General features: G+C 41.5%; 2 protein-coding genes across 11 annotated transcripts in view; both read right to left on the reverse strand.

Moving 5' to 3' along the window:
- The window catches only part of LOC139160210 (cholinesterase-like), a 116,195-nt gene that overhangs the window by 82,792 nt on the left and 9,030 nt on the right, over positions 1–24,373 (reverse strand). For 2 of the 5 annotated variants that reach the window (XM_070737846.1, XM_070737850.1), the window contains exon 4: positions 21,780–23,106. In XM_070737846.1, coding sequence (XP_070593947.1) covers positions 23,012–23,106 — 95 coding nt within the window. In that variant the 3' untranslated portion in view covers positions 21,780–23,011. Of the gene's footprint in view, positions 1–7,329; positions 7,350–21,779; positions 23,285–24,373 lie in introns of those variants that run through there. The other 3 variants (XM_070737849.1, XM_070737848.1, XM_070737847.1) reach the window with 3 other exon arrangements.
- On the reverse strand, positions 6,888–21,294 carry LOC139160213 (acetylcholinesterase-like). Of its 6 annotated transcripts, none has more exons than XM_070737857.1 (5): positions 21,217–21,294; positions 19,433–19,651; positions 9,832–11,347; positions 8,487–8,641; positions 6,888–7,230 (listed from the first exon to the last, which is right to left on the reverse strand). In XM_070737857.1, exons 3-5 carry the CDS (start codon positions 11,319–11,321, stop codon positions 7,136–7,138), a joined length of 1,740 nt encoding a protein of 579 aa, XP_070593958.1. In that variant the 5' UTR covers positions 11,322–11,347; positions 19,433–19,651; positions 21,217–21,294; the 3' UTR covers positions 6,888–7,135. The 6 variants fall into 6 exon arrangements, with proteins under 6 accessions (XP_070593958.1, XP_070593959.1, XP_070593955.1 ...); XM_070737858.1 differs by lacking the exon at positions 21,217–21,294 and adding an exon at positions 20,525–20,586 and having other exon boundaries at positions 9,832–11,033; XM_070737854.1 differs by lacking the exon at positions 21,217–21,294 and adding an exon at positions 20,525–20,586.

Below are 24,373 nucleotides of genomic sequence, written 5' to 3' on the forward strand. Positions count from 1 at the left end.
ATATCAAAGACATGGAAAAAGAGAGAACTTCCTTCAAATGTCGTGAGAGGACTCTAGAGCAAAGGGCAGCCACTATCTCTGGTCGGCAGCCTTGAAAAGAGCCTGTCAGGCCACCTGGTACAGTAACAGCGATAGGAATACGGGAGGAGTGAGAGAGAGAGAGAGAGATTGGAAACCATCGCACATTCCTTGTGCAAAGTCTAAGGTGACTGAACAAGTGAAAAAAAGCCAACACTCCCTTCCCTGGATTGGTCCACATGACTGCACTTGTGGGTGTGGGCAGTAATGGGCAGCCAAAACTTTTACTGCCACACTGTGGGTGTGGCTTATTTTGTGGGTGTGGCTTGATGGTCATGTGACTAGGTAGGAGTGCCTTGCCGGCCAAGTGACCAGGTGGGAACGGCTTGAACGATCATCATCATTCAAGATGTGGTGAAGGTGATGAGGTGTCTCCCAGGGGCCACTGCCAGCAGGGACAGGAGGCGAATTACAAACATTATCAAGGCTGTGAGTAAAGGTAATAACGTTGATGTGGTGGTGCATCTTGGCACAAATGATTTGTCCCAGAGAAATGTTAATGAGGTAAAAAGAGATTTTCAATGTCTAAGTGTGGAGCTGGGTAAAATAACTGATTCAGTGACTTTCTCAGAGGTGTTACCGGTTTGTGGCCAAGAGGATAAAACAACGTGTATCAGAGAGTTTAATGTGTGGTTAAGGCAGTGGTGTAAAGCTGAAGGTTTTGGCTATGTAAGTCATGATGTCAGTAGGTGGTCTAATAGGGAGTTGTTTAAGAGGGATGGTTTGCATCCATCATACAGAGGTACCCAGGTGCTCGGTGAGGAATTCAGAACTTTTTTGGACAGGCATTTAAACTAGGTAAAGGGGACAGAGATGTAACTGATGTGGGTGATTTCTGTCCCCGACCAATGAGGATAAATCAGTTTTGGGAAGCTTATGAAAACGGAACTGCAAATAAAATAGATGTAGTTGTTGATGATAAGGGGCAAACTAATAATGAAAACAATGTTCTTTGGGTAATGTGCACGAATGCTCGAAGCTTGAGCAACAAGCTCTGTGAGTTAATGGCCATAATATCTAGAGATAATTTGGATCTGGTTGCCATAACTGAGACATGGTTTAAGGATTCTAATGAATGGGAAATATCCATACCAGGATATACACTGTATAGGAAGGATAGAATAGAGACAAGGGGAGGTGGAGTAGCCATTTATGTTAAAGAAAGTCTAAAAACAAGACTAATTCAAAATACATGTCAAGATCTGGAGACTCTCTGGATTTGCATGCAAAATAAAGAAGGTTCTGTCATTAGAATTGGGGTGATCTATAGGCCTCCAGGGCAATCTGAGGAATATGACAACAAGAGGGTGGATGAAATTACCCAAATGGCAGTAAAGGGAGATATTGTGGTTATGGGTGATTTCAACATGCCTGATGTTGACTGGAATATCCCCAGTGCCCTTACATGCAAAAGTAAGAATATAGTAGAGGCCTTTACAGGAGCAGCTCTGGCACAGCTGGTTAAGACACCAACTAGAGGGGAGAATATTCTAGATTTAGTTTTTACGAATGGGAATTGGGTTTCAGAGGTCAAAGTGGGAGAAAATTTAGGTTGCAGTGACCATCTATGTTTGTGGTTTGATGTAAAAACTCATTGTGAGCAATCCTATAATGCAACCAAAGTATTGGATTTCAGAAAAACAAATTTTAATGCAATGGGGGAATATTTAGATAATGAATTAAAGGGGAGGGATAAAATGGCAGGAGCGAGCACCCAGTGGACTGTATTAAAAAAGGCCATCTTAAAAGCTACTGGACTGTATGTAAGACAAATAACTAAAGGTAAAAGGAAGAAGAAACCGCTATGGTTTAGCAATGATGTAAGGGCTATAGTCAATGAAAAAAGGCTGCCTATAGGAGGTATAAAGAGTCTGGAAGTATAGCTGATAGGGAGGTGTATAAAATGAGACAGAAGGAGGCAAAACAGATAATATATGCTGCTAAAGCCTCAAAAGAGGAAGAAATTGCCAAATCTGTAAAGAAGGGGGATAAAACCTTCTTCAGATATATTAGTGATAAGAAGAAGAAAAACTGCGGCATCACGAAGCTTAGTACCGGGAATAATACATGCATTAATGGGAATAAGGAGATCGCTGACCATTTCAATACTACTTCTGTTCAGTTTTCTCAAAAGACACCTTACAAAATAACACTATAGAGGGATATAGCATTGCTTCCAGCTGTACGGATTCAGCTCCAGTGATCTTAGAAGCCCATGTCTTAGAAGAACTTGAACGATTAAAGATAAATAAGGCAATGGGTCCAGATGACATCCACCCCAGAGTTCTTAAAGAACTCAGATCTGTCATGCTACCCCCCTGACTGATTTGTTTAACCAATCCTTGTTAACAGGAGAAGTTCCTGAGGATTGGAGAATGGCCAGTGTTGTGCCTACCCACAAGAAGGGCGGTAGAGAAGAAGCTGGTAACTACAGGCCAGTTAGCTTGACATTAGTTGTAGTTAAAATGATGGAGACTCTACTCAAAAAGAGGATAAATCAGCACCTAAAAACAATAACTTATTGGACCCAAATCAGCATGGCTTTACTGAAGGCAAATCATGTCAGACTAATCTCATTGATTTCTTTGACTGTGTCACAAAGGTGTTGGATGAAGGTGGTGCCGTGGATATTGCCTACCTGGACTTCAGCAAAGCCTTTGATATGGTTCCACATAAAGAGCTGATAGATAAATTAGTGAACATTGGACTTAATCCCTGGATAGTTCAATGGATTTGCAGCTGGCTGAAGCGTAGACATCAGAGAGTTATTGTTAACGGCGAGTATTCTGAGCAGAGTCAGGTTACAAGCGGTGTACCACAAGGGTCTGTTCTGGGTCCTATTCTTTTTAATATGTTTGTGAGTGACATAAGGGAAGGTTTGGTAGGGAAGGTTTGCCTATTTGCCGATGACTCTAAAGTGTGCAATAGGGTTGATATTCCTGGAGCCGTCTGTAATATGGTAAATGACTTAGCTTTACTAGATAAATGGTCAAAGCAATGGAAACTGCAGTTTAATGTTTCCAAATGTAAAATAATGCACTTGGGGAAAAGGAATCCTCAATCTGAGTATTGTATTGGCAGTTCTGTATTAGCAAATACTTCAGCAGAAAAGGATTTAGGGGTAGTGATTTCTGACAGTCTCAAAATGGGTGAACAGTGCGGTCAGGCGGTAGGGAAAGCAAGTAGGATGCTTGGCTGCATAGCTAGAGGTATAACAAGCAGGAAGAGGAAGATTATGATCCCGCTATATAGAATGCTGGTGAGACCACATTTGGAATACTGTGTTCAGTTCTGGAGACCTCACCTACAAAAAGATATTGACAAAATTGAACGGGTCCAAAGACGGGCTACAAGAATGGTGGAAGGTCTTAAGCATAAAACGTATCAGGAAAGACTTAATGAACTCAATCTGTATAGTCTGGAGGACAGAAGGAAAAGGGGGGACATGATCGAAACATTTAAATATATTAAAGGGTTAAATAAGGTCCAGGAGGGAAGTGTTTTTAATAGGAAAGTGAACACAAGAACAAGGGGACACAATCTGAAGTTAGTTGGGGGAAAGATCAAAAGCAACATGAGAAAATATTATTTTACTGAAAGAGTAGTAGATCCTTGGAACAAACTTCCAGCAGACGTGGTAGATAAATCCACAGTAACTGAATTTAAACATGCCTGAGATAAACATATATCCATCCTAAGATAAAATACAGAAAATAGTATAAGGGCAGACTAGATGGACCATGAGGTCTTTTTCTGCCGTCGTCTTCTATGTTTCTATGTTTTAGAAATCTAAAAACCTGAGCTTTTTAGAGCCGGAAGAAAGGCACTGGAAACAAAATGGAGGCTGGATGTTTCTATGTTTCTATAAATATTCAATTTATAAATAATATTGTTTACTTAGAAAATAAATGTTACAAACTTTAATATTAAAATAAAATACCTATTAAAATTAATTTAATATATCAAATTAACTGTGGACTTCTTATATAAGAAACTGTGGATTTCTTATATTTCATTCTTTACTTTCTGAGACCTCACAAATTTCCTTTCTGGGCCTACTCTCTTTACTTGCTCTCCCACAAATTGTTTTATTTCACACTCTGTCAAACTTTCTATTTATTTCATTCAAAGAAAGCATGCCAATAATTTTAAAGTAAAGTAAAGAATGAAATATAAGAAAAAGAGTAATCAAAGAGAAAAAAGAAAAGAAAAGAATTTAAAGTACTGAGAATCTTACTTGAAACAGAAGATTCTGAGGTAAAAGTTGCTGACAAGAAAGCAGGCCTCAAACGAGCAGTCAGTGGTTTGCTGCAGTACAGAGAAGCAGTGATAGGTGGCAGTATTAAAAGAAAGAAAAATAATACTTAACAAAACTCTGTTGAATATAATAATTCAACTATAGTTAGTATTTTGGAGAATTTAACAGATATACATAGAAGTGCACACATTCTGCTAGAAATAAGAGATTCTGCTAAATTTAATAAGACTAATCAGCCAATCAAAAAACATATTTATCATAACAGGGGCCCTAGAATAATTTATCCTGCGTTTTGCGGCGTTTTTAAAAAGTCCCAATCTTTTTTACAAACGGGACATCTAGTCACCTTATCCTAGAACCATATCAAATGCAAAGAAGTCACTGTTTCATACTAATGCTTAAATTGCCCCCCTCACAAATCAAATTGCGTTTGCCCCACATTGGGATCCAGAGATTTAGAGATAATAAATCTTTTTGGTGATAGCCAGAAAATGGCACCATTTAGAAATGGACAAGCTTTAGCTGTAATAAAACTTTTTGGTGATTGCCAGCGGATAGCATCATTGAGATGATCATGGAATTGGGCCTGGTGAGTGCCTGGAGATAATTTTGCATTGGATTTCTGACTTTGACTAGCTCTGAAAGCCTATTACCTTATTAATCTAAAGTGACTAGATGTCCAGCTTTCAGTGGGACAGTCACGCCTTTTCATCATTTGTCCCGCACCCTTTAAAATATGTCCTGCTTTTTTTCCTCCCAACCAACGCCCTTGGGAAGAGGCTGGAAGGAGGGGATTCCAGGCTCCCCACTGCTGCCTTGCCCTCCCTGCCCAAACCAGCATGGCCAGAGGTCTCTGCGTTTACTTCCAGCCAGTTGTGCAGGGTCTTTGCTCGCTCATTTCCCCCAACTCGCCCCCGGACGGGCCCAGTCTTGTCCCGGTGCTGCAGCCCTGTGACCTGGGAGGAGCTTAAGGGCTGTCTGGGCCTCTGCTGGCTGCTCTTCCCGCTCCAAAGAGGAAGACGAGTAATGGGGCAGTGGAACTGGGGGGATCATCCTTTCATCCCCCCCCCCCGCAGCTAGCCTTCTGAGCCAGGCGGGGTGTCTGAAAGAGCAGCGGAGGAACTTGGAGGGCAGATCAGGTGGCTTCTATTTTTTCTCTAGATAAAGTAAGTATTGTATGTGTGTCTGTTTTGGCTACTTTTTCATTTAATTAGAGGCTCGTGCCAAGAGCCGGCAGAACATTTACTGATATTTTTAGAGCACAAAGAATAAGACTAGGAAAGAACAGAACAAAACATTGGCCAAGTATGACACACTAGAAATTTGTCTCTGGTGCATAAGCTCTCAGTATACATACAAGCAACAAGTTATAAATCATGATCCTAATCACTATAAGATACATTGATCAGAAATCATAACACTTAGTGATATTCATAAGATACTAAATAAGTTTAAGTTTAAGTTTAAGTTTAAGTTTAAGTTTAATCAGATTTGTATGCCGCCCCTCTCCGCAGACTCGCAATTAACATAAATCAAACTGGTTTTTCCATATCAGGATATATTAAAATAATTTTAGTGATAAAATACTAAAGAAGCAATCAACATAACTCATACTAGGATACTAAATAAAACAATTAATATCAATCATTAGCTAAAAGCAAAAAAGCGATAATCATAACAAGATATGAAAATAGGTAATAGGATTCTGATTAAATGGATCATTTCCTAATTTAAGCATTCTGCTTAAACTGGTTTCTCCATGTTCTGTCTGGGTCACTCCAGAAGCCAATACCAACCCAAAAAGAGAAGTCAGACACACTGGTAAAAGGCAAAGGCAGTTTTATAAAATTCAAGAAAGACACAGGTAACAGAAAATGTCCTTACAAACAGGAAAATGTTGTATCTTCAGATATATCCATGAAGGCAAAAGTCCACGCAGCAATACAGAATTCTTGCTGCCAAGCCGAGGCTGTAGATAGCAGACCTACACCTCCCACGGGTCTTCCAAAGCTGCTGGGCCACAAGCCAGGAACAGAGACGCCGAGAAACAAGACAGGATAACACAACTCCAAACTGATAACACTCCACATGGCTTCATGGGCTTGCCTGCCTTTTAAACCCTACTAAGGAGGACCACACCCAAACCCAGCTGTTCCTACTTCAGTGCTGATAATACTTCTTTAATTGCTCCTTTCTTTGATCTGACCGTCTCTGTCGCATGTCAATGACGGCTTGAGCTTCATCACCTAATGACTCCAAAATACTGGCTGGGGAGAGCCCCCCCCCCCCCCCCCCCCGGGCTCTCATGCTGTTCTCCTTCATCCCATTCCTGATTTTCCTCTCCCCCGTCCGACTGTTCAGCCCCCTCCTCTTCACTGTCATCCTCCTCCGGGCATGGAGCCAGCAGAGACACAGGCAGTCCCTGAGCAGCCTCAGGCTGAACCACAACACTCCATATCAGGATATATTAAAATAATTTTGATTACAATACCTATAATATTTGTTAGATTTAAGGAGCTCACCCCCATGAAAAGATATGTGAGTCATTAGATTATAGCAAAATTTGCTTTATTAATTTTCCTTTATTTATTTTTCCATATTGCATCAAGTTTTTATGTTGTTGTGAAAATAAAAGGATTTTTATCCTAATAATTGAAACAGTATTTATTAAGAGTTTCTTTTTGAGGAAGTCTGCCTCAAATCAAGATCTAACAAATTACTCTTAGCAATTTATTATTTTAACAGCAAAAGTGATGCGGGTTTTAGTTGTCTCCTCATTTGTCTTCCAAGATCCCACCATCAGTCTCTGGAAGGACAATGGAAGCTTCTGGAAGGTTCTTTGCTGCAGCTTGTCATCATTTCCCCAGGCTTTAAATAGAAGTCTTGATTGATTCCTGAGAGAAATAAACACAGAACCGCTATTCTGGTGGAAACAAAACTGTAGCTAAGTATTCAAATTGTGCCTTTGAGATATGGATGCTATTTCCAAAGAGGTTCAACCTAAGTGGCAGCCCTTCATAGTAGGGCCAGTTCAATACACAGAGAAAGCAGAGGTGCAAGGAATGCTCTTCTCTGCAGTAAGGTAGAATAAGAGAGTTTTATTCAGTTTTGTTTATTATATGTATCTCGCCTTTATTATTTTTACCAAGCACTGGATTCCTACCTCCTGTCTTCTTCCTAAGCCAATTAAACAGAATCATCTTCGGACTTATTTGCAGAAGAAAGAAAAATGAAATATCAATATAAGGTGCATATCTTATCACTAAAGAATCTGAATCTAGAAGTAGGATTCTGAGGATTCCATGATTCATGGCATAATACCTTGTTTTCTCCAAAATAAGACATCCCCTGATAATAACCCCAATAGTGCTTTTGATATGAAGGTCTTGGCATATTCGGGTTTCTTCCCGTGTAGATTCCTGGCAACGTTTCAACGGGGGTCCCACTTGTTATCTTCGGGTGGGTGCTTTCGGCTTTGTGCTAGGGTTCACAAAATCAAAAGCACCAGCCTGAAGATGACGAGTAAGACTTCGTCGAAACGTCGCCAGAAATCTCTGAAACTTATATAGGAAGAAACCCGAATGTGCCAAGACCTTCATACACACACACACACATTATTGTTCGTCACAACATCAGCCAGATATTTATACTAGTTTTGACATTTTTTTGTCCATCTACTCTGTCCTTCCCAAAAAGCTGGAATGGGGAGATATTTTTTCATGGTATTAAAGTTATCATTGCAGAATGTAAGCTATTCCAAATAAAGCTGTTTTTTGCAGTGGACTGAAAGGGATTTTGTTAATGACAATGGTGGTCAAATGGTGATCCAGATGTTTTGGGATTCATCATTATTGTTGTTGTTCTTATCTTTATGTGAACAATTAAAGTTTACATAGAGGACATTACTGGAGACCTAACTCTTGGGATGTCATGAAATATACTCGCTCTACAAAATTTATCACTCGCATAACAAACTTGACCAGTGTAATGTCAAATGAGTAGGCAAAGAGTGGCAATAAAACCAATTTTTAGAGATTGCTCTTGGAGTGAGATGGGTGATCTCTCTATTTGATATATAAATCATTTTTAAAAATATCTTTTTCATCAAGCACTACTCCCTTCCAAGGACAGAACTAATAGCTGAACTTACCTGTCTCTTCAGACTTTGAAAAAAGTCTCTTTAAAAAACCACAGTGCTCTATCACCCTTTCCTTGAATGGCTCAATATTAAGAAGGAAGAAATTCTGCTCTGTGGCATTATAGAGTGGCCACTCATCCTTGGTGGCTGCTGACCCAGTGAGATTCCTATGGAGAAAGAAAGGGACATTGGTGGAAACTAATCAAGGAGAGAACCAACCTACAAATAAGGAGAAAATTCCTGACAGTGAGAACAATTGATCAGTGGAACAGCTTTCCTTCAGAAGCTGTGAGTGCTTCCTCGCTGGAGGTTTTTAGGAAGAGATTGGACAGCCTCTTCTCCAGAATTGACTAGAGCAGGGGTGATTTTCAGCAGGTTCAGATAGGTTCCATAGAATCAGTGGCGACGATTAAGTGCAGTTCAGAGAACCGGTAAATCGCACCACTGACTGGCCTGCTGATGGCCTGCTACTGGAACCATAAGGTGCTACGTTCTGGTAGCGATTTTTGGGATGCTCATGCAATGCGTGCCCATGCATGCCAGCATGAGATTTAGCTTCTGCGCATGCACAGCAAGCAAAATCTTGCTGTGCATGCCCAATGCGTGCCCATGCATGCCTGCATGAGATTTAGCTTCTGCGCATGCACAGCAAGCAAAAACTTGTGTGAAGACGTTCACACAAATGAGATTTTGGCGATTTTCACCAACGTTTTGCTTCTGCGCATGCGTGAAAGCAAACATATTTGCAAAAATCACCAAAATCTTGCTTGGCACGCATCCGCACATGAGATTTTGCTTGCTGTGCGTGTGCAGAAGCCAAATCTTATGCAACCAGGCACACACACACCAGCGGACATGCCCGTGCCCAAGTACGGCTTCATAGGGCACTCCAGTAGCGTCGAAGATGGCAGTCTTTTGCTGGACTGGCCCCTCCCCTCCCTTCCCCTCGCAGCCACTCCATGTCTCCTTGGGCTCATACACCCAGAGCAAACATGAGAAGGAGACAAGAGGCAGCCAGGTTCAACACTTGGCCAAACTTTTCTGTTGGTTCTGTGGGCATGCCTTGGTGCCACCCTATCTTGCAGTGAGTGACATCAAGTTGGCCATGCCCACTCAGTCACATGACCCCCCCCACTAAGCCACGCCCACAGAACCAGCAGGGTGGAAATTTGAACGTCACCCCTGCTTGCACGGGGTTGCAATTATGCGGCCTCAAGTAAGCGCCTTCTCTGGATTGAAAACAAGCAACATTCTATGTTAATATCGTTATTTAGGGCTGCATTACTTTAGATATAAAGTGCATTGGTTGAATGGGGGGCTGCAATACAAATTTAAAGAAATAAAATGAACCTCTTACCCAGTTCTGGCAAACTCTGCCCAGTAGTGCATCATCTTACGGCTCAGCCTGGCTTCAGCCTCTGTGTATGTTTGATTTATAAGGTTCACTGATTCAAAGCTTCCAAAAACAAAAGGAACCTCAGCACTGTGAGATGCCCCAATCCATTCAGGCCAAATTGACCATGAAGGGCGATGTGCGAATAAATAGGCATATACAGGACTCCCAGTTTTCCTGATATTTCCTGCAGCTTCCATCAATGGGCATGAAAAGATCCGATCTGTATAGAAGTTGGACATAGCAGAGCGGTATTGTGCTCGGCCATGTTGTCCTTCACTGTACTTCATGGCAATAGTCCGAATAAAATCTTCAGTTGCGTTGGGCACCAACAGCCGTATCCCTTTCAGAAGCTGCTCCTGATTGATGAGATTGTTGGTGATGTTAGGGAAAACAGTATGGACATATGTAGCTGCTTCATCAGAGGTTGCACCTATGAGGACTGGTTTGACCTGAATTTGCCCCTCCTCCATGAGCTTTTCTGGATCACCAAGCAAAAACTCGCCATCTACGGTTGGCCTGAAGGGAAAATCTGCAAGGAAGCTTTTAAAGGACATAGCTATTTCATGCTGAATAAGTTCAGAAACATTTTTTGTTTGCAGACAATGCACTATGCTGATGTTATTGTCCTTGGAGCAACCTAGCAGATGAACAAATTCCAGAGCTAACCGTTTGGCTTCCTCAGGAGTCCTCCAAGCCCAGTAGGCATTGGCTGTTCCACCCTGGATCACCGCTTGGGCAAAAAGGTCCTGGCTTTTCGGTGCAAGAAGATGGAAATTCACAGAAGCTGCTCCAGCACTGTGGCCCAAAACAGTCACCCGAGAAGGATCTCCCCCAAAGACAATTGCATTCTCTTTTATCCACTCCAGGGCCAGCTGTTGGTCCCATAAGCCTAGGTTCCCTGGAGCAGCTGGTGGCAAGTACAGAAAGCCCAGGGCTCCCAAGCGATAATTGATGGTGACCACAATGACGTTCTCAGTGGCAGCCAAATGTGTGCCATTGAACATGTCCACTGAAGACGTGCCCATTAAATATGCCCCTCCATGTATCCAGACCAGAACAGGGACTGATGAAGAAGGTTGTGGGTGTGGCACCCAGATGTTGAGGGAAAGGCAATCTTCTGACAGTGGTGTTTTATAAGACCATAACTCTGCTTCGGGGTCATCCTGGAAAATAAATTGAGGACAGGAATCACCAAAGCTGGTGGCTTCCAATGTTTGATTCCATGGCTGATGTGGGAGAGGCTTCTGGAAACGCAACTTCTCCAGGGGAGGCTCAGCATAAGGAACGCCTAGATATGCTGTCACAGACCCAAGGCCAGAAAGGAACTGCTTGCCCTTAATAGGGCCACTGCTGGTTATGACCATTGTGTCCCCATTGGAACCAGAACCAGAAGCTAATGGGAAGAGGAGGAGGAGGCAGCACAAGAGAGAAGGGCATAGTAGACAAGGCATTGCAACAGTAGGACAATTCGGTGGACCTGGAAAAAGTTACAACCAATATGAGATTATTCCACTACTGTATCAGCCCACCTTATGCCAATTCATGATTACTTTATTATGGTTGTAGGGCTAGTTTTTTGCTGAGGACACCAGTGGTGAGCAGGGAAGGGCTTAGTCAACTTTACCCTTCTTCATGATGTATGGAAAACATTCTAGAAGAACTGCTTAGAACTCTTGGTTACTGATCCCCTTGCTCAGTGAATGGACAGTTTAACTAGTAGACTTTCACCAGGGTTTCTAATACAGTGGTCAGACCCAAATTCATTACTGATAAAGCCTGACAACAGTTAGCAGCACTAGAGAAATGAAAGGGGTGAGAGAGAGAGAGATTTATACCACCACACATTCCTTTACGCAGGGTCCAAGGTTAATCCCTGCACCGGATTGGTCCACATGATTGCACTTGTAGATGTGGGGATGTGAAATGAACTTTAACCTGGATGGGGATTCCAAGGTTGGAATCATCGGAGGTGAATCCAGAATGGCTTTGTTAATAATTCGAAATGTGTGTGAATGCACAGAAGTGGAAATTCATTTATTTCTCATATGCTATTTGGTTCACTGATAACAGTGTTGTTATATATTTTCTGTGTTCTAATTTTCTAACTTATTCCGGAATCCTATTCTGGAACTTGGTATACTAAGCCCTATCTTGTGAATTGTGGTTAAGATATAACTAAAATAAATAACAATGCTGCTACCCTACAGAAAGACCTTGACTATCTGCCAGAATGGTCAAACAATTGGCAACCTCGAGGTTCGATGACTGCAATGCCCTCTACATGGGGCTACCTTTAAGAGAATATCCAGAGAGTGCAGGTACTGCAAAATGCAGCCACACAAGCCGTCATGGGCTTTCCAAGACATCCCCGAGTTTCATCATCACTATGTGAGCGGCACTGGCTACAGATTGGTCTCCAATAGCAATTTAGAATGTTGCTTGTGACCTATAAAGCCCTACATGGCTTGGGACCAGATTACCTATGGGACCATCTTCTGCCTCATATATCCCAGCGGCCAGTCAGGTGCCACTGAGTTGGCCTTCTCCAGGTCCCGTCCGCCAGGCAATGCTGTCTAGCAGGGCCTAGGAGAAGAGCCTCCTTTGTGGTGGCTCCGGCCCTTTGGAATCAACTCCCTCCAGAGATTCATACTGCCCCCATACTCTTGGCCTTTGGAAAGGTTTTAAAAACTCACCTTTGCCACTAGGCAAAGTGTTAACATATTACTCCAGCCAATGATGTGAAGGTATATTATGATAGGATGGATGTGGATGATTTTTTTAAAGTGCCAGTGTTTCTGTATTTATCTTGTTGTGAGCCGCCCTGAGTCTATGAAGAAGGGTGGCATAAAAGTCCAAAGAACAAACAAACAAACTCCAAATCTCAACCAACGTATGTTCTGTCTTACATATTGGCAAAAAAAAACCCCGAAACACAAAATACAAGCTAGGTGGATACGACTTTGTAGACAACTTATAACTTCACAATTTGGCTGTCTTCCTAGACAGCCAAATTGGCTGTCTTCATCGACAGCTGAGATTAGACCACCATCCATCAATTGTGGCTAGGGGGACCTTTGCATAGGTTCGCCTAGTGCACCAACTGCGATCAGGAGACTTTTCTCATGGTCACTCATGCGCTTATCACCTCACAGTTAGGCTATTGCAATGCACTCTACATGGGGCTACTCCTGAAGAGCATTCAGAGACTACAGTTGGTCCAGAATGCAGCTGTGCGAGCTATTGTGCAAACACTCTCTACATGGGGCCATAGTTCCCTCTACGCTGAGCAGTGAGCCATGGCTCACTTAAAAATCATCATCAACTCAGAGTTTTTCAAACCTGCCCAGAAGCCGAGAGGGAAAGAGTGAGAGGGAAGGAGAGAGAGAGGAAGCAAGGAAGAGAGAGAAACAGATAGAAAAAAGAGAGGAAGGAAAAGAGAAAGAGAAAGAATGGGAGTAAGGAAATCAAAATCTAGTTTGAAACTAGCTCAACTATTTAAGTGGCATTTTGATATTGATAGAGTTGCCCTATTATGAGCTCACTGTTATAGACACACAGTACAGTATTTTATTTTTAAATTCTCTGAGGCAAAACAGGGTGGGTTTTTTATTTATTTATTTGTTGGTTGGTTGGTTTGTGTGTGTGTTTGTTTGTTTGTTTATTTATTTATTATTTTTGTGCCGCCCAGTCCCGAAGGGACTGCCGCTCAGACACTATACTTTTCCGCCCACCCCCCAAAAAAATTAGAGGGAACACTGCATGGGGCTACCTTTGAAGAGTGTTCAGAAACTTCAGATCGTGCAGAATGCAGCTGCAAGAACAATCACGGGCTTTCCCAAATACGCCCATGTTACTCCAACACTCCGGAGTTTGCACTGGTTGCCGATCAGTTTCCGGTCACAATTCAAAGTGTTGGTTATTACCTATAAAGTCCTTCATGGTACCGGACCAGGATATCTGCGAGACTGCCTTCTGCCGCATGAATCCCAGTGACTGGTTAGGTCCCACAGAGTTGGTCTCCTCCGGCTCCCGTCAACTAAACAATGTCGTTTGGCGGGACCCAGAGGAAGAGCCTTCTCTGTGGTGGCTCCGACCCTCTGGAATCAGCTCCCTCCATATATTAGAACTGCCCCCACCCTCCTTAAAACCCACCTCTGTCCTCAAGCGTGGAGGAACTGAAATATCTCCCCCTGCCTATGTAGTTTTCTATGTATGATATGACTGTATGTATGTTTTTTATATATTGGGGTTTCTTGTTTTTTAGACTTTTCAAATGTATTATTATTATTTTAGATTCTAACTATTAGATTTGTCATTATATATTGTTTTTATCATTGCTGTAAGCCACCCTGAGTCTACGGAGAGGGGCGGCATACAAATCTAATAAATAATAATAATAATAATAATAATAATAATAATAATAATAATAATAATAATGTTGTGGGTGGACCTAGGTCAATGATGACAAATCTTTTTTTCCTCAGGTGCTGAAAGAGTGTGTGTGCGTGTGCTATTGCACATGTGCGAGTGCCCACACCCATAATTCAATGCCCGGGGAGGGTGAAAACAGCTTCCTCCCCCCAGAGCCCCTCTGGAGGCTTCAAACAGCCTGTTTCCCAACTTCTGGTGGGCCTAGTAAGCAGATATGGAGGAGAAAGACTCAGTTCCAAAAGTTCCAAAGGTTCCAAACTGAACAAATCATCAGCTGTACATCCAGTAATATTAGAGCAAAGTAAAGTAGAAATAATGCCACCCATGATGTATCCAGTACAATTGCACAGGTGCTTTAAGAAATGCAATTCTATCAGTATCTACCTAGAAGAATATCCCACTGATTTTTAATGGGTCTTATTGCTAGGTAAAGATGGTGAAAAGCACATATCTGAACCTAGAAGAAATGGAAGTCCAGTATGGGCTTTCTCTTCCCTGCTTTTCTTTTCCAACCATGTTCTCTGTGTCTCAAACTCTAGCAAGCATATCAAGGTTGAAGAAATTGTTGTCTCTTTATGTATGTTTAGCCTGGAATACAACTAACTAACCTAAATAGTATTAACCACCCAGAAGAAAAACAAGAAATTCTAGTACCTTTCCTAAAAATCATCTAATTCTCTGAAAAAAACTGTTATTCAACAATCCTGCAGACTTACTCACTTGTCCGATTTAACAGGACTATTCGTTATTCGAAAGAAGAAAGCAGCTTGAGAGAGATCACCATGCTGTATCCTGCTCTCACACACACAAATGATCAACAAAAGAGCAACTTTATATAATCCCAGAAGGTCCATTGACCAATTGGATTCTGTATATAAAGGGGGAGGAAGCTGCAAGTGTTGACAAAAGGCTCCAATATCAAAGACATGGAAAAAGAGAGAACTTCTTTCAAATGGGGTGAGAGGACTCTAGAGCAAAGCGCAGCCACTATCTCTGGTAGGCAGCCTTGAAAAGAGCCTGTCAGGCCACCTGACACAGTAGCAGCGATAGGAGTATGGGAGGAGTGTAAGAGAGAGAGAGAGATTGGAAACCATCGCACATTCCTTGTGCAAAGTCTAAGGTGACTGAACAGGTGAAATAAGCCAACACTCCCTTCCCTGGATTGGTCCACATGACTGCACTTGTGGGTGTGGGCAATAATGGGCAGCCAAAACTTTTACTGCCACACTGTGGGTGTGGCTTATTTTGTGGGTGTGGCTTGATGGTCATGTGACTGGGTAGGAGTGGCTTGCTAGCCAAGTGACCAGGTGGGAGTGGCTTGAACGATCATCATCATTCAAGTGAACTGTTAAGTCCTCGACTTACAACCTCACCAGTGTCGCTCACTAGGGGGACAATTTGCTTTGCGTTTCCCATGCTCTCCTTCCTGGGTCGCCCCTCAGCCCCGGTGAATGGGTGCCGATTAGAGCGGGGAGGAAATGGGCCCCCTGTAACTCCTGCCGGTGCTGGTCGCCCTGCTGCTTTCCGAGGAGAAGGAAAAGGATGGGAGTGGGGGATAGTCAGCTGGAGCTGGGCACATAACTTCATTTCTGCCAGTGGAACTGCATTCCACCCCGTCCTTCCTGCTGCCCACCCCTGGGTGTGGGGTTGTGATAATGAACTTTAACCTGGATGCTAAGGGAGGGTGTTTTAGTACTGGTATTGACTGCAACGAATCGAAATATGGCTTTGATAATAAACAGCAGTAGATTGTGATTTATTTCTCAGATGATAGTTGGTTCGCTGACAGAGCCATTACAACATCTGTCCATATTTGAAAGCAATTAAAGAAACCAAAAGCAAATTACAGAAACCTGAAGTGACCCTAAATTGGATGACTCTAAAAAGGTTGGACAGGCAGCATCACCTCCAGATAGATTTGCAAATGGCTGACCAACTGCACTCAGCAGGTATCATGAACAATTGTGGGAGCTAAGTATGTGTAGTGGATAGTCTATTAAAAAGAAGGATTAGAGCACAGGGCGGGTGTGGCCTGGTCACCGCGGCCAAGTGGGTGGGTGTGGACGGAGGGCTCCAGGGCCAGGATGGCAGGAGCTGGTCCCTCACCATCTCCAGTACAGCTCCATGGGACAACTCTGGGCATATCACAGGTCAGATCCAGGCACTAGGGTGCGTGACTGACATGTCTGCCTTAGCGTGTCCCAGGAGAGGGCCTTCTCTGCCATAACACTTTATGGAACATTTTTACTGTACTGTATTATTGTAAATGCTGGTCAAAGGCCATAATAATTATACTTGATTTTATTTTATTGACTATTTTATTATTGTATTTTGGGAAGGCCCCCACCCCACCCCTTAGAAGAATGAGATATTTTGGGGAATGTTAAAGAAGGCAGAATATTGTATTTTTCTAAAGGAGAAATGGAGAAATATTGACAGATCCATGAATCTGCCATTCTTCAGGGGAATAGCTTTCTTCCATGTACCTTATATCATGCATGCTATTGATTTATAACCCTTGTGTCTGGTGTCTAGATGCCCTGGGTTTTTCACATATTTTGGGGGATGTAAGGGGATGGAGGGCCATGTGGGTTATATCACCTGAAAGCCAGTAGAAGATGACCTTGGGAAACTTCCCTTATCGCATTCTCAGAGTGGCCAGTACAATAGTATCTTCACGCCAGCAGATTGACTGAATCCACATCTGACTGTTGGGAGGGCTTCCTAATTGCTTTTATTCTACATGTATTGCCTAAAGCAGTGAAGGCGAACCTATGGCATGGGCGCCACAGGTGGCACGTGGAGCCATATCTACTGGCATACGAGCCGTTGCCCTAGCTCAGCTCCAACGTGCATGTCTCTGCTGACCAGTTGATTTTTGGCTCTCACAGAGGCTCTGGGAGGACGTTTTTAGCTTCCAGAGAGCCTCCGGGAGATGGGGGAGGGCATTTTTACCTTCCCTTGGCCCCAGGGAAGCCTTTGGAGTCTGGGGAGGATGAAACACGAGCCTACTGGGCCCACCAGAAGTTGGGAGACGGGGTGTTTCTGACCTCCAGAGGGCCTCTGGGGGCGGGAGAAGCTGTTTTCGCCCTCCCCAGGCATTGAATGATGGGCATGGGCACTGGTGCATGTGCAATAATGCGTGCTCATGCTCTTTTGGCACCCGAGGGGAAAAAAGACTCGCCGTCACTGGCCTAAAAGATCTCAAAGCTTGCTTTTATTTCATCCTGCTATCACCCTGTTCAATAAAAGGGTCCTTTTGAAATGCCAAGTTTCAAGAGTCTTTACTTTCTTGAATAAGGGGGACAGGCCAGACCTTACAAAGACGCTCTTAAAGACAAAAAGCAGCCCCAGTCTTTCTTAACAGCCCACAGCAGATGCCAGCACTTAATGTTTATGTTCAAGTGCTTGACAGCTGACTCACATTTATGACGGTCGCAATGTCCCAGGACGATGTGATCATCTTTTGCGACCTTCTGACAAGCAAATTCAATGGGGAAACTAGATTCATTTAACAACGATGTTATTAATTTAAGAACTGCAGTGATTCACATAATAAACGTGATGAGGAAAGTCGTAATATAAAATAAAAGTCACTTTAAAGATTTCTCACTTAGCAACATAACTTTCAGGCTCAGTTGTGATCATAAATTGAGGGCTACCTGTATCGCATAATGTGCAGTTCATAGTAATGAAGTATTATATTGTGCATGAAAAATTACAGGGAACTGTAAGTTTCTGAAGTTAGAAATGGAAAACTGTATGTCATTTTGGAGGCTCATTTGATTAGGGCCATGGAGCATAGATACATCTGTTTTTCTGGATGTTTTAAAAATGTTTATTAGTGGGGGGGTTTTATGTTCACATGTATCTTAAGATATATGGACTTCAACTCCCAGAATTCCCCAGCTTGGTTCATCCAATCCCATATATTTTAAAGTTGCACTAAGAGCTATCGAGGAGAGGCAGATATGGCGGGGGCCATGAGGTAGGCCGTTCTTGGGAAACAAGAGCTCACTGCTTGAAAGTGATCCCTTCTTCCAGCCTCATGAGCTCAACCCGGGGTACTGGTGATAGGCGAAATCCAGACCCTGGGCTCAGGCTGTTGTTGCTCAGTGGCAGGTCGGTTGTGAACAAAGCTCTCCTCATCCAGGATTTAGTCCTGGGCGAGAAGGCCGACCTGGCATAACTGAGACCTGGCTGGGCCCAGAGGGAGGAGTTCCTCTCTCTGAAATGTGCCCAGCTGGGTTTCAGGTGTGGCACCAGCCATGACCCCATGGAAGTGGGGGAGGAGTGGCTATCATAACCAAGACCTTCAGCCTACACAGGCTCTCTGCTCCTGAGATAGCGGGTTGTGAGTTTCTCTTTGTGAAGTTGGACCTAGGGGGTTCAGGGTTCAGGTGGGCTTGTTGGGACTACAGGTTGTGCAAACTGCAGCCACACGAGCAGTCACACAGCTGGTTTTGCCAATTCAACATCTCAGTTCTTTTCTTTCTTTCTAATCTTAATCAGGTACACATCCAGATTCTAGTTCATATTGAGGGACAATATAATAATTCTATCTTATTGCTAGCAATGTTCTTAAAAGTAAAGATTTGTTGGAAAAACTTCATGGTTGAAAAATCAATCGGACCATGCTGCTACTACAGGGCCAACCCAGCAAAGATCCACGTGGCCTGGCCACTGTACCAAGCCCAACCCTTCATAACGCAGAAGAGGGTGGTGGCAGCAGGCAGGATGCTCCAGGGGGTGCTGGCTGGGGACGGGAGGGGGCCACCAGCCTCAAAAGCTTCAACTGTGCGAAGGTTGCCAGGCTGCCCTCTCTCCCATCCCCACAGTCTTCGGGAGACACTGGCCAGGGGTGCCGGAAGTTTCTAACCACCATACGAAGGTTGCCCTCTCTCCACCATCCCTGCAGCCTTCGGGAGATGCTGCCTGGGGTAGGGAAGCTTCTAACTACCGTGCAAAGGTCGCCCTCTCCTCACCCAATCTCCACAGCCTTCAGGAAATGAAGGCCAGGGATGGGAATCTTCTAACCACGCTGCGAAGATTGCCCTCTTGCCCCATCCCCACAACCTTCAGGAGATGCTGGTCCAGCGAGTAGGGAGGGTAGGCTAGTGCGAATGCTTACCTGTGTGCAGGCAGGAGGAGGAAGTTCTTATTAGGGGTAGTGATTTCTGACAGTCTCAAAATGGGTGAGCAGTGTGGTCGGGCGGTAGGGAAAGCAAGTAGGATGCTTGGCTGCATAGCTAGAGGTATAACAAGCAGGAAGAGGGAGATTGTGATCCCACTATATAGAGCGCTGCTGAGACCACATTTGGAATACTGTATTCAGTTCTGGAGACCTCACCTACAAAAAGATATTGACAAAATTGAACGGGTCCAAATACAGGCTACAAGAATGGTGGAAGGTCTTAAGCATAAAACGTATCAGGAAAGACTTAATGAACTCAATCTGTTTAGTCTGGAGGACAGAAGGAAAAGGGGGGACATGATCGAAACATTTAAATATGTCAAAGGGTTAAATAAGGTTCAGGAGGGAAATGTTTTTAATAGGAAAGTGAACACAAGAACAAGGGGACACAGTCTGAAGTTAGTTGGGGGAAGGATCAAAAGCAACATGAGAAAATATTATTTTACTGAAAGAGTAGTAGATCCTTGGAACAAACTTCCAGCAGACGTGGTTGGTAAATCCACAGTAACTGAATTTAAACATGCCTGGGATAAACATATATCCATCCTAAGATAAAATACAGAAAATAGTATAAGGGCAGACTAGATGGATCATGAGATCTTTTTCTGCCGTCGTCTTCTATGTTTCTATGTTTTAGAAATCTAAAAACCTGAGCTTTTTAGAGCCGGAAGAAAGGCACTGGAAACAAAATGGAGGCTGGATGTTTCTATGTTTCTATAAATATTCAATTTATAAATAATATTGTTTTAGTTAGAAAATAAATGTTACAAACTTTAATATTAAAATAAAATTAATGTTAAAATTAATTTAATATATCAAATTAACTGTGGACTATAAAATTATTGGCATGCTTTCTTTGAATGAAATAAACAGAGAGTGAAATAAAACAATTTGTGGGAGAGCAAGTAAAGAGAGTAGGCCCAGAAAGGAAATTTGTGAGGTCTCAGAAAGTAAAGAATGAAATATAAGAAAAACAGTAATCGGAGAGAAAAAAGAAAAGAAAAGAATTTAAAGTATTGAGAATCTTACTTGAAACAGAAGATTCTGAGGTAAAAGTTGCTGACAAGAAAGCAGGCCTCAAACGAGCAGTCTTTAATATATCAAATTAAGTGTGGACTTCTTATATAAGAAACTGTGGATTTCTTATATTTAATTCTTTACTTTCTGAGACCTCACAAATTTCCTTTCTGGGCCTACTCTCTTTACTTGCTCTCCCACAAATTGTTTTATTTCACACTCTGTCAAACTTTCTATTTACTTCATTCAAAGAAAGCATGCCAATAATTTTAAAGTAAAGTAAAGAATGAAATATAAGAAAAACAGTAATCAAAGAGAAAAAAGAAAATAAAATAATTTAAAGTACTGAGAATCTTACTTGAAACAGAAGATTCTGAGGTAAAAGTTGCTGACAAGAAAGCAGGCCTCAAACGAGCAGTCAGTAATATATCAAATTAAGTGTGGACTTCTTATATAAGAAACTGTGGATTTCTTATATTTAATTCTTTACTTTCTGAGACCTCACAAATTTCCTTTCTGGGCCTACTCTCTTTACTTGCTCTCCCACAAATTGTTTTATTTCACACTCTGTCAAACTTTCTATTTACTTCATTCAAAGAAAGCATGCCAATAATTTTAAAGTAAAGTAAAGAATGAAATATAAGAAAAACAGTAATCAAAGAGAAAAAAGAAAATAAAATAATTTAAAGTACTGAGAATCTTACTTGAAACAGAAGATTCTGAGGTAAAAGTTGCTGACAAGAAAGCAGGCCTCAAATGAGCAGTCAGTGGTTTGCTGCAGTACAGAGAAGCAGTGATAGGTGGCAGTATTAAAAGAAAGAAAAATAATATTAACAAAACTTAGTTGAATATAATAATTCAACTATAGTTAGTATTTTGGAGAATTTAACAGATATACATAGAAGTGCACACATTCTGCTAGAAATAAGAGACTCTGCTAAATTTAATAAGACTAATCAGCCATCAAAAAATGTATTTATCATAACAGGGGCCCTAGAATAAGGTGACCAGATGTCCCACTTTTAGCGGGACAGTCCCACTTTTGAACAATTTATGCCGTGACCCGCGGCATTTTTAAAAAGTCCCGATTTTTTTTACAAACGGGACATCTGGTCACCTTACCCTAGAACCATATGAAATGCAAAGAAGTCAATATTCCATACTTATTCTCAAATTGCCCCCCTCACAAATAAAATTGGTGTCCCTCTTCCCCAATCTTAAAATCTGGTCACTTTATATTAGTCCAATAAGACAGCAAGGCAAGAGCTAAATCAAGAGTTCATCAATTTATTAATTCACATAATTAAATGTTGAAGCAAATTGACAAAAAAAAGTTTTATTGAGTTAAATTAAGGGAATTGCATCTTCTCTTCCACATGGTACCATTTAGAAATGGACAAGTTTGGAAACATTTAGAGGTAATGAAACGTTTCGGTGATTGCCAGCAGATGATCACAGAGTTGCACCAGGTAAGTGCCTGGAGATAGTTTTACATTGGATTCCTGTACTATGAGCTGTGAGTTTGTTTTTGAGGGGTTTTTTGTTTGATTATTTCACTGCCTTCATGTCTGTTTTACAAGTGAGCCCTTTGACTACAAAAAGAGGGTTTTACTTCTATTTTTTCTCTGGATAAAGAAAGTATTATATGTGTGTCTGTTTTGGCTACTTTTGCATTTAATTAGAGGCTCGTGCCAAGAGCCGGCAGAACATTTACTGATATTTTTAGAGCACAAAAAATAAGACTAGGAAAGAACAGAAAAGAACATTGGCCAAGCATGACACACTAGAAATTTGTCTCTGGTGCATAAGTTCTCAGTATACATACAAGCAACAAGCTATAAATCATGATCCTAATCACTATAAGATACATTGATCAGAAATCATAACACTTAGTGATATTCATAAGATACTAAATAAGCAATTAACATAAATCAAACTGTTTTTTCCATATCAGGATATATTAAAATAATTTTAGTGATAAAATACTAAAGAAGCAATCAACAACTCATACTGGGATACTAAATAAAACAATTAATATCAATCATTAGTTAAAGCAAAAAAGCTATAATCATAACAAGATATGAAAATAGATAATAGGATTCTGATTAAATGGATCATGTCCTAATTTAAGCATCCTGCCTAAACTGGTTTCTCCATACCAGGATATATTAAAATAATTTTGATTACAATACCTAGAATATTTGTTAGATTTAAGGAGCTCACCCCTATGAAAAGATATGTGAGTCATTAGATTATCGCAAAATTTGCTTTATTAATTTTCCTTTATTTATTTTTCCATATTACATCAAGTTCTATGTTGTTGTGAAAATAAAAGGATTTTTATCCTAATAATTGAAACAGTATTTATTAAGAGGTTCTTTTTGAGGAAGCCTGCCTCAAATCAAGTTCTAACAAATTACTCTTAGCAATGTAATATTTTAACAGCAAAAGTGATGCGGGTTTTAGTTGTCTCCTCATTTGTCTTCCAAGATCCTACCATCAGTCTCTGAAAGGACAATGGGTGCTTCTGGCAGGTTCTTTGCTACAGCTTGTCATCATTTCCCCAGGCTTTAAATAGAAGTCTTCATTGATTCCTGAGAGAAATAAACACAGAACCGCTATTCTGATGGAAACAAAACTGTAGCTAAGTATTCAAATTGTGCCTTTGAGATATGGATGCCATTTCCAAAAAGGTTCAACCTAAGTGGCAGCCCTTCATAGTAGGGCCAGTTCAATACACAGAGAAAGCAGAGGTTCCAGGAATGCTCTTCTCTGTAGTAAGGTAGAATAAGAGAGTTTTATTCAGTTTTGTTTATTATATGTATCTCAACTTTATTATTTTTACCAAGCACTGGATTCCTACCTCCTGTCTTCTTCCTAAGCCAATTAAACAGAATCATCTTCGGACTTATTTGCAGAACAAAGAAAAATGAAATATCAAGATAAGGTGCATATCTTATCACTAAAGAATCTGAATCTAGAAGTAGGATTCTGAGGATTCCATGATTCATGGCATAAGACCTTGCTTTCTCCAAAATAAGACATCCCCTGATAATAACCCCAATAGTGCTTTTGATATGAAGGTCTTGGCATATTCGGGTTTCTTCCCGTGTAAGTTTCAAAGATTCCTGCCGACATTTCGACGGGGTCCCACTTGTTATCTTCGGGCGGGTGCTTTCGGCTTTGTGCTAGGGTTCACAAAATCAAAAGCACCAGCCTGAAGATGACGAGTAAGACTTCGTCGAAACGTCACCAGAAATCTCTGAAACTTATATAGGAAGAAACCCGAATGTGCCAAGACCTTCATACACACAACACACACACACATTATTGTTCGTCACAACATCAGCCAGATATTTATACTAGATTTGACATTTTTTTGTCCATCTGCTCTCTCATTCCCAAAAAGCTGGAATGGGGAGATATTTTTTCATGGTATTAAAGTTCTCATTGCAGAATGTAAGCTATTCTAAATAAAGCTGCTTTTTGCAGTTGACTGAAAGGGATTTTGTTAATGACAATGATGGTCAAATGGTGATCCAGATGTTTTGGGATTCATTATTGTTGTTGTTGTTCTTATCTTTATGTGAACAATTAAAGTTTACATAGAGGACATTACTGGAGACCTAACTCTTGGGATGTCATGAAATATGCTCGCTCTACAAAATTTATGACTCGCATAACAAACTTGACCAGTGTAATGTCAAATGAGTAGGCAAAGAGTGGCAATAAAACCAATTTTTAGAGATTGCTCTTGGAGTGAGATGGGTGATCTCTCTATTTGATATATAAATCATTTTTAAAAATATCTTTTTCATCAAGCACTACTCCCTTCCAAGGACAGAACTAATAGCTGAACTT

This window comes from Erythrolamprus reginae, chromosome 2, assembly GCF_031021105.1.
Source record: "Erythrolamprus reginae isolate rEryReg1 chromosome 2, rEryReg1.hap1, whole genome shotgun sequence".
Taxonomy (NCBI): domain Eukaryota; kingdom Metazoa; phylum Chordata; class Lepidosauria; order Squamata; family Dipsadidae; genus Erythrolamprus; species Erythrolamprus reginae.

Excerpts from the sequence above, each read along its gene's own strand:
- LOC139160213 (XM_070737857.1), bottom strand. The coding sequence starts at position 11,321 with ATGCCTTGTCTACTATGCCCTTCTCTCTTGTGCTGCCTCCTCCTCCTC. Across the intron at positions 8,642-9,831 it reads GCAGAGTTTGCCAGAACTGG|GAATCTCACTGGGTCAGCAG; the intron begins GTAAGAGGTTCA and ends CTTTCTCCATAG. Across the intron at positions 7,231-8,486 it reads TTCAAAGTCTGAAGAGACAG|GAATCAATCAAGACTTCTAT; the intron begins GTAAGTTCAGCT and ends TATTTCTCTCAG.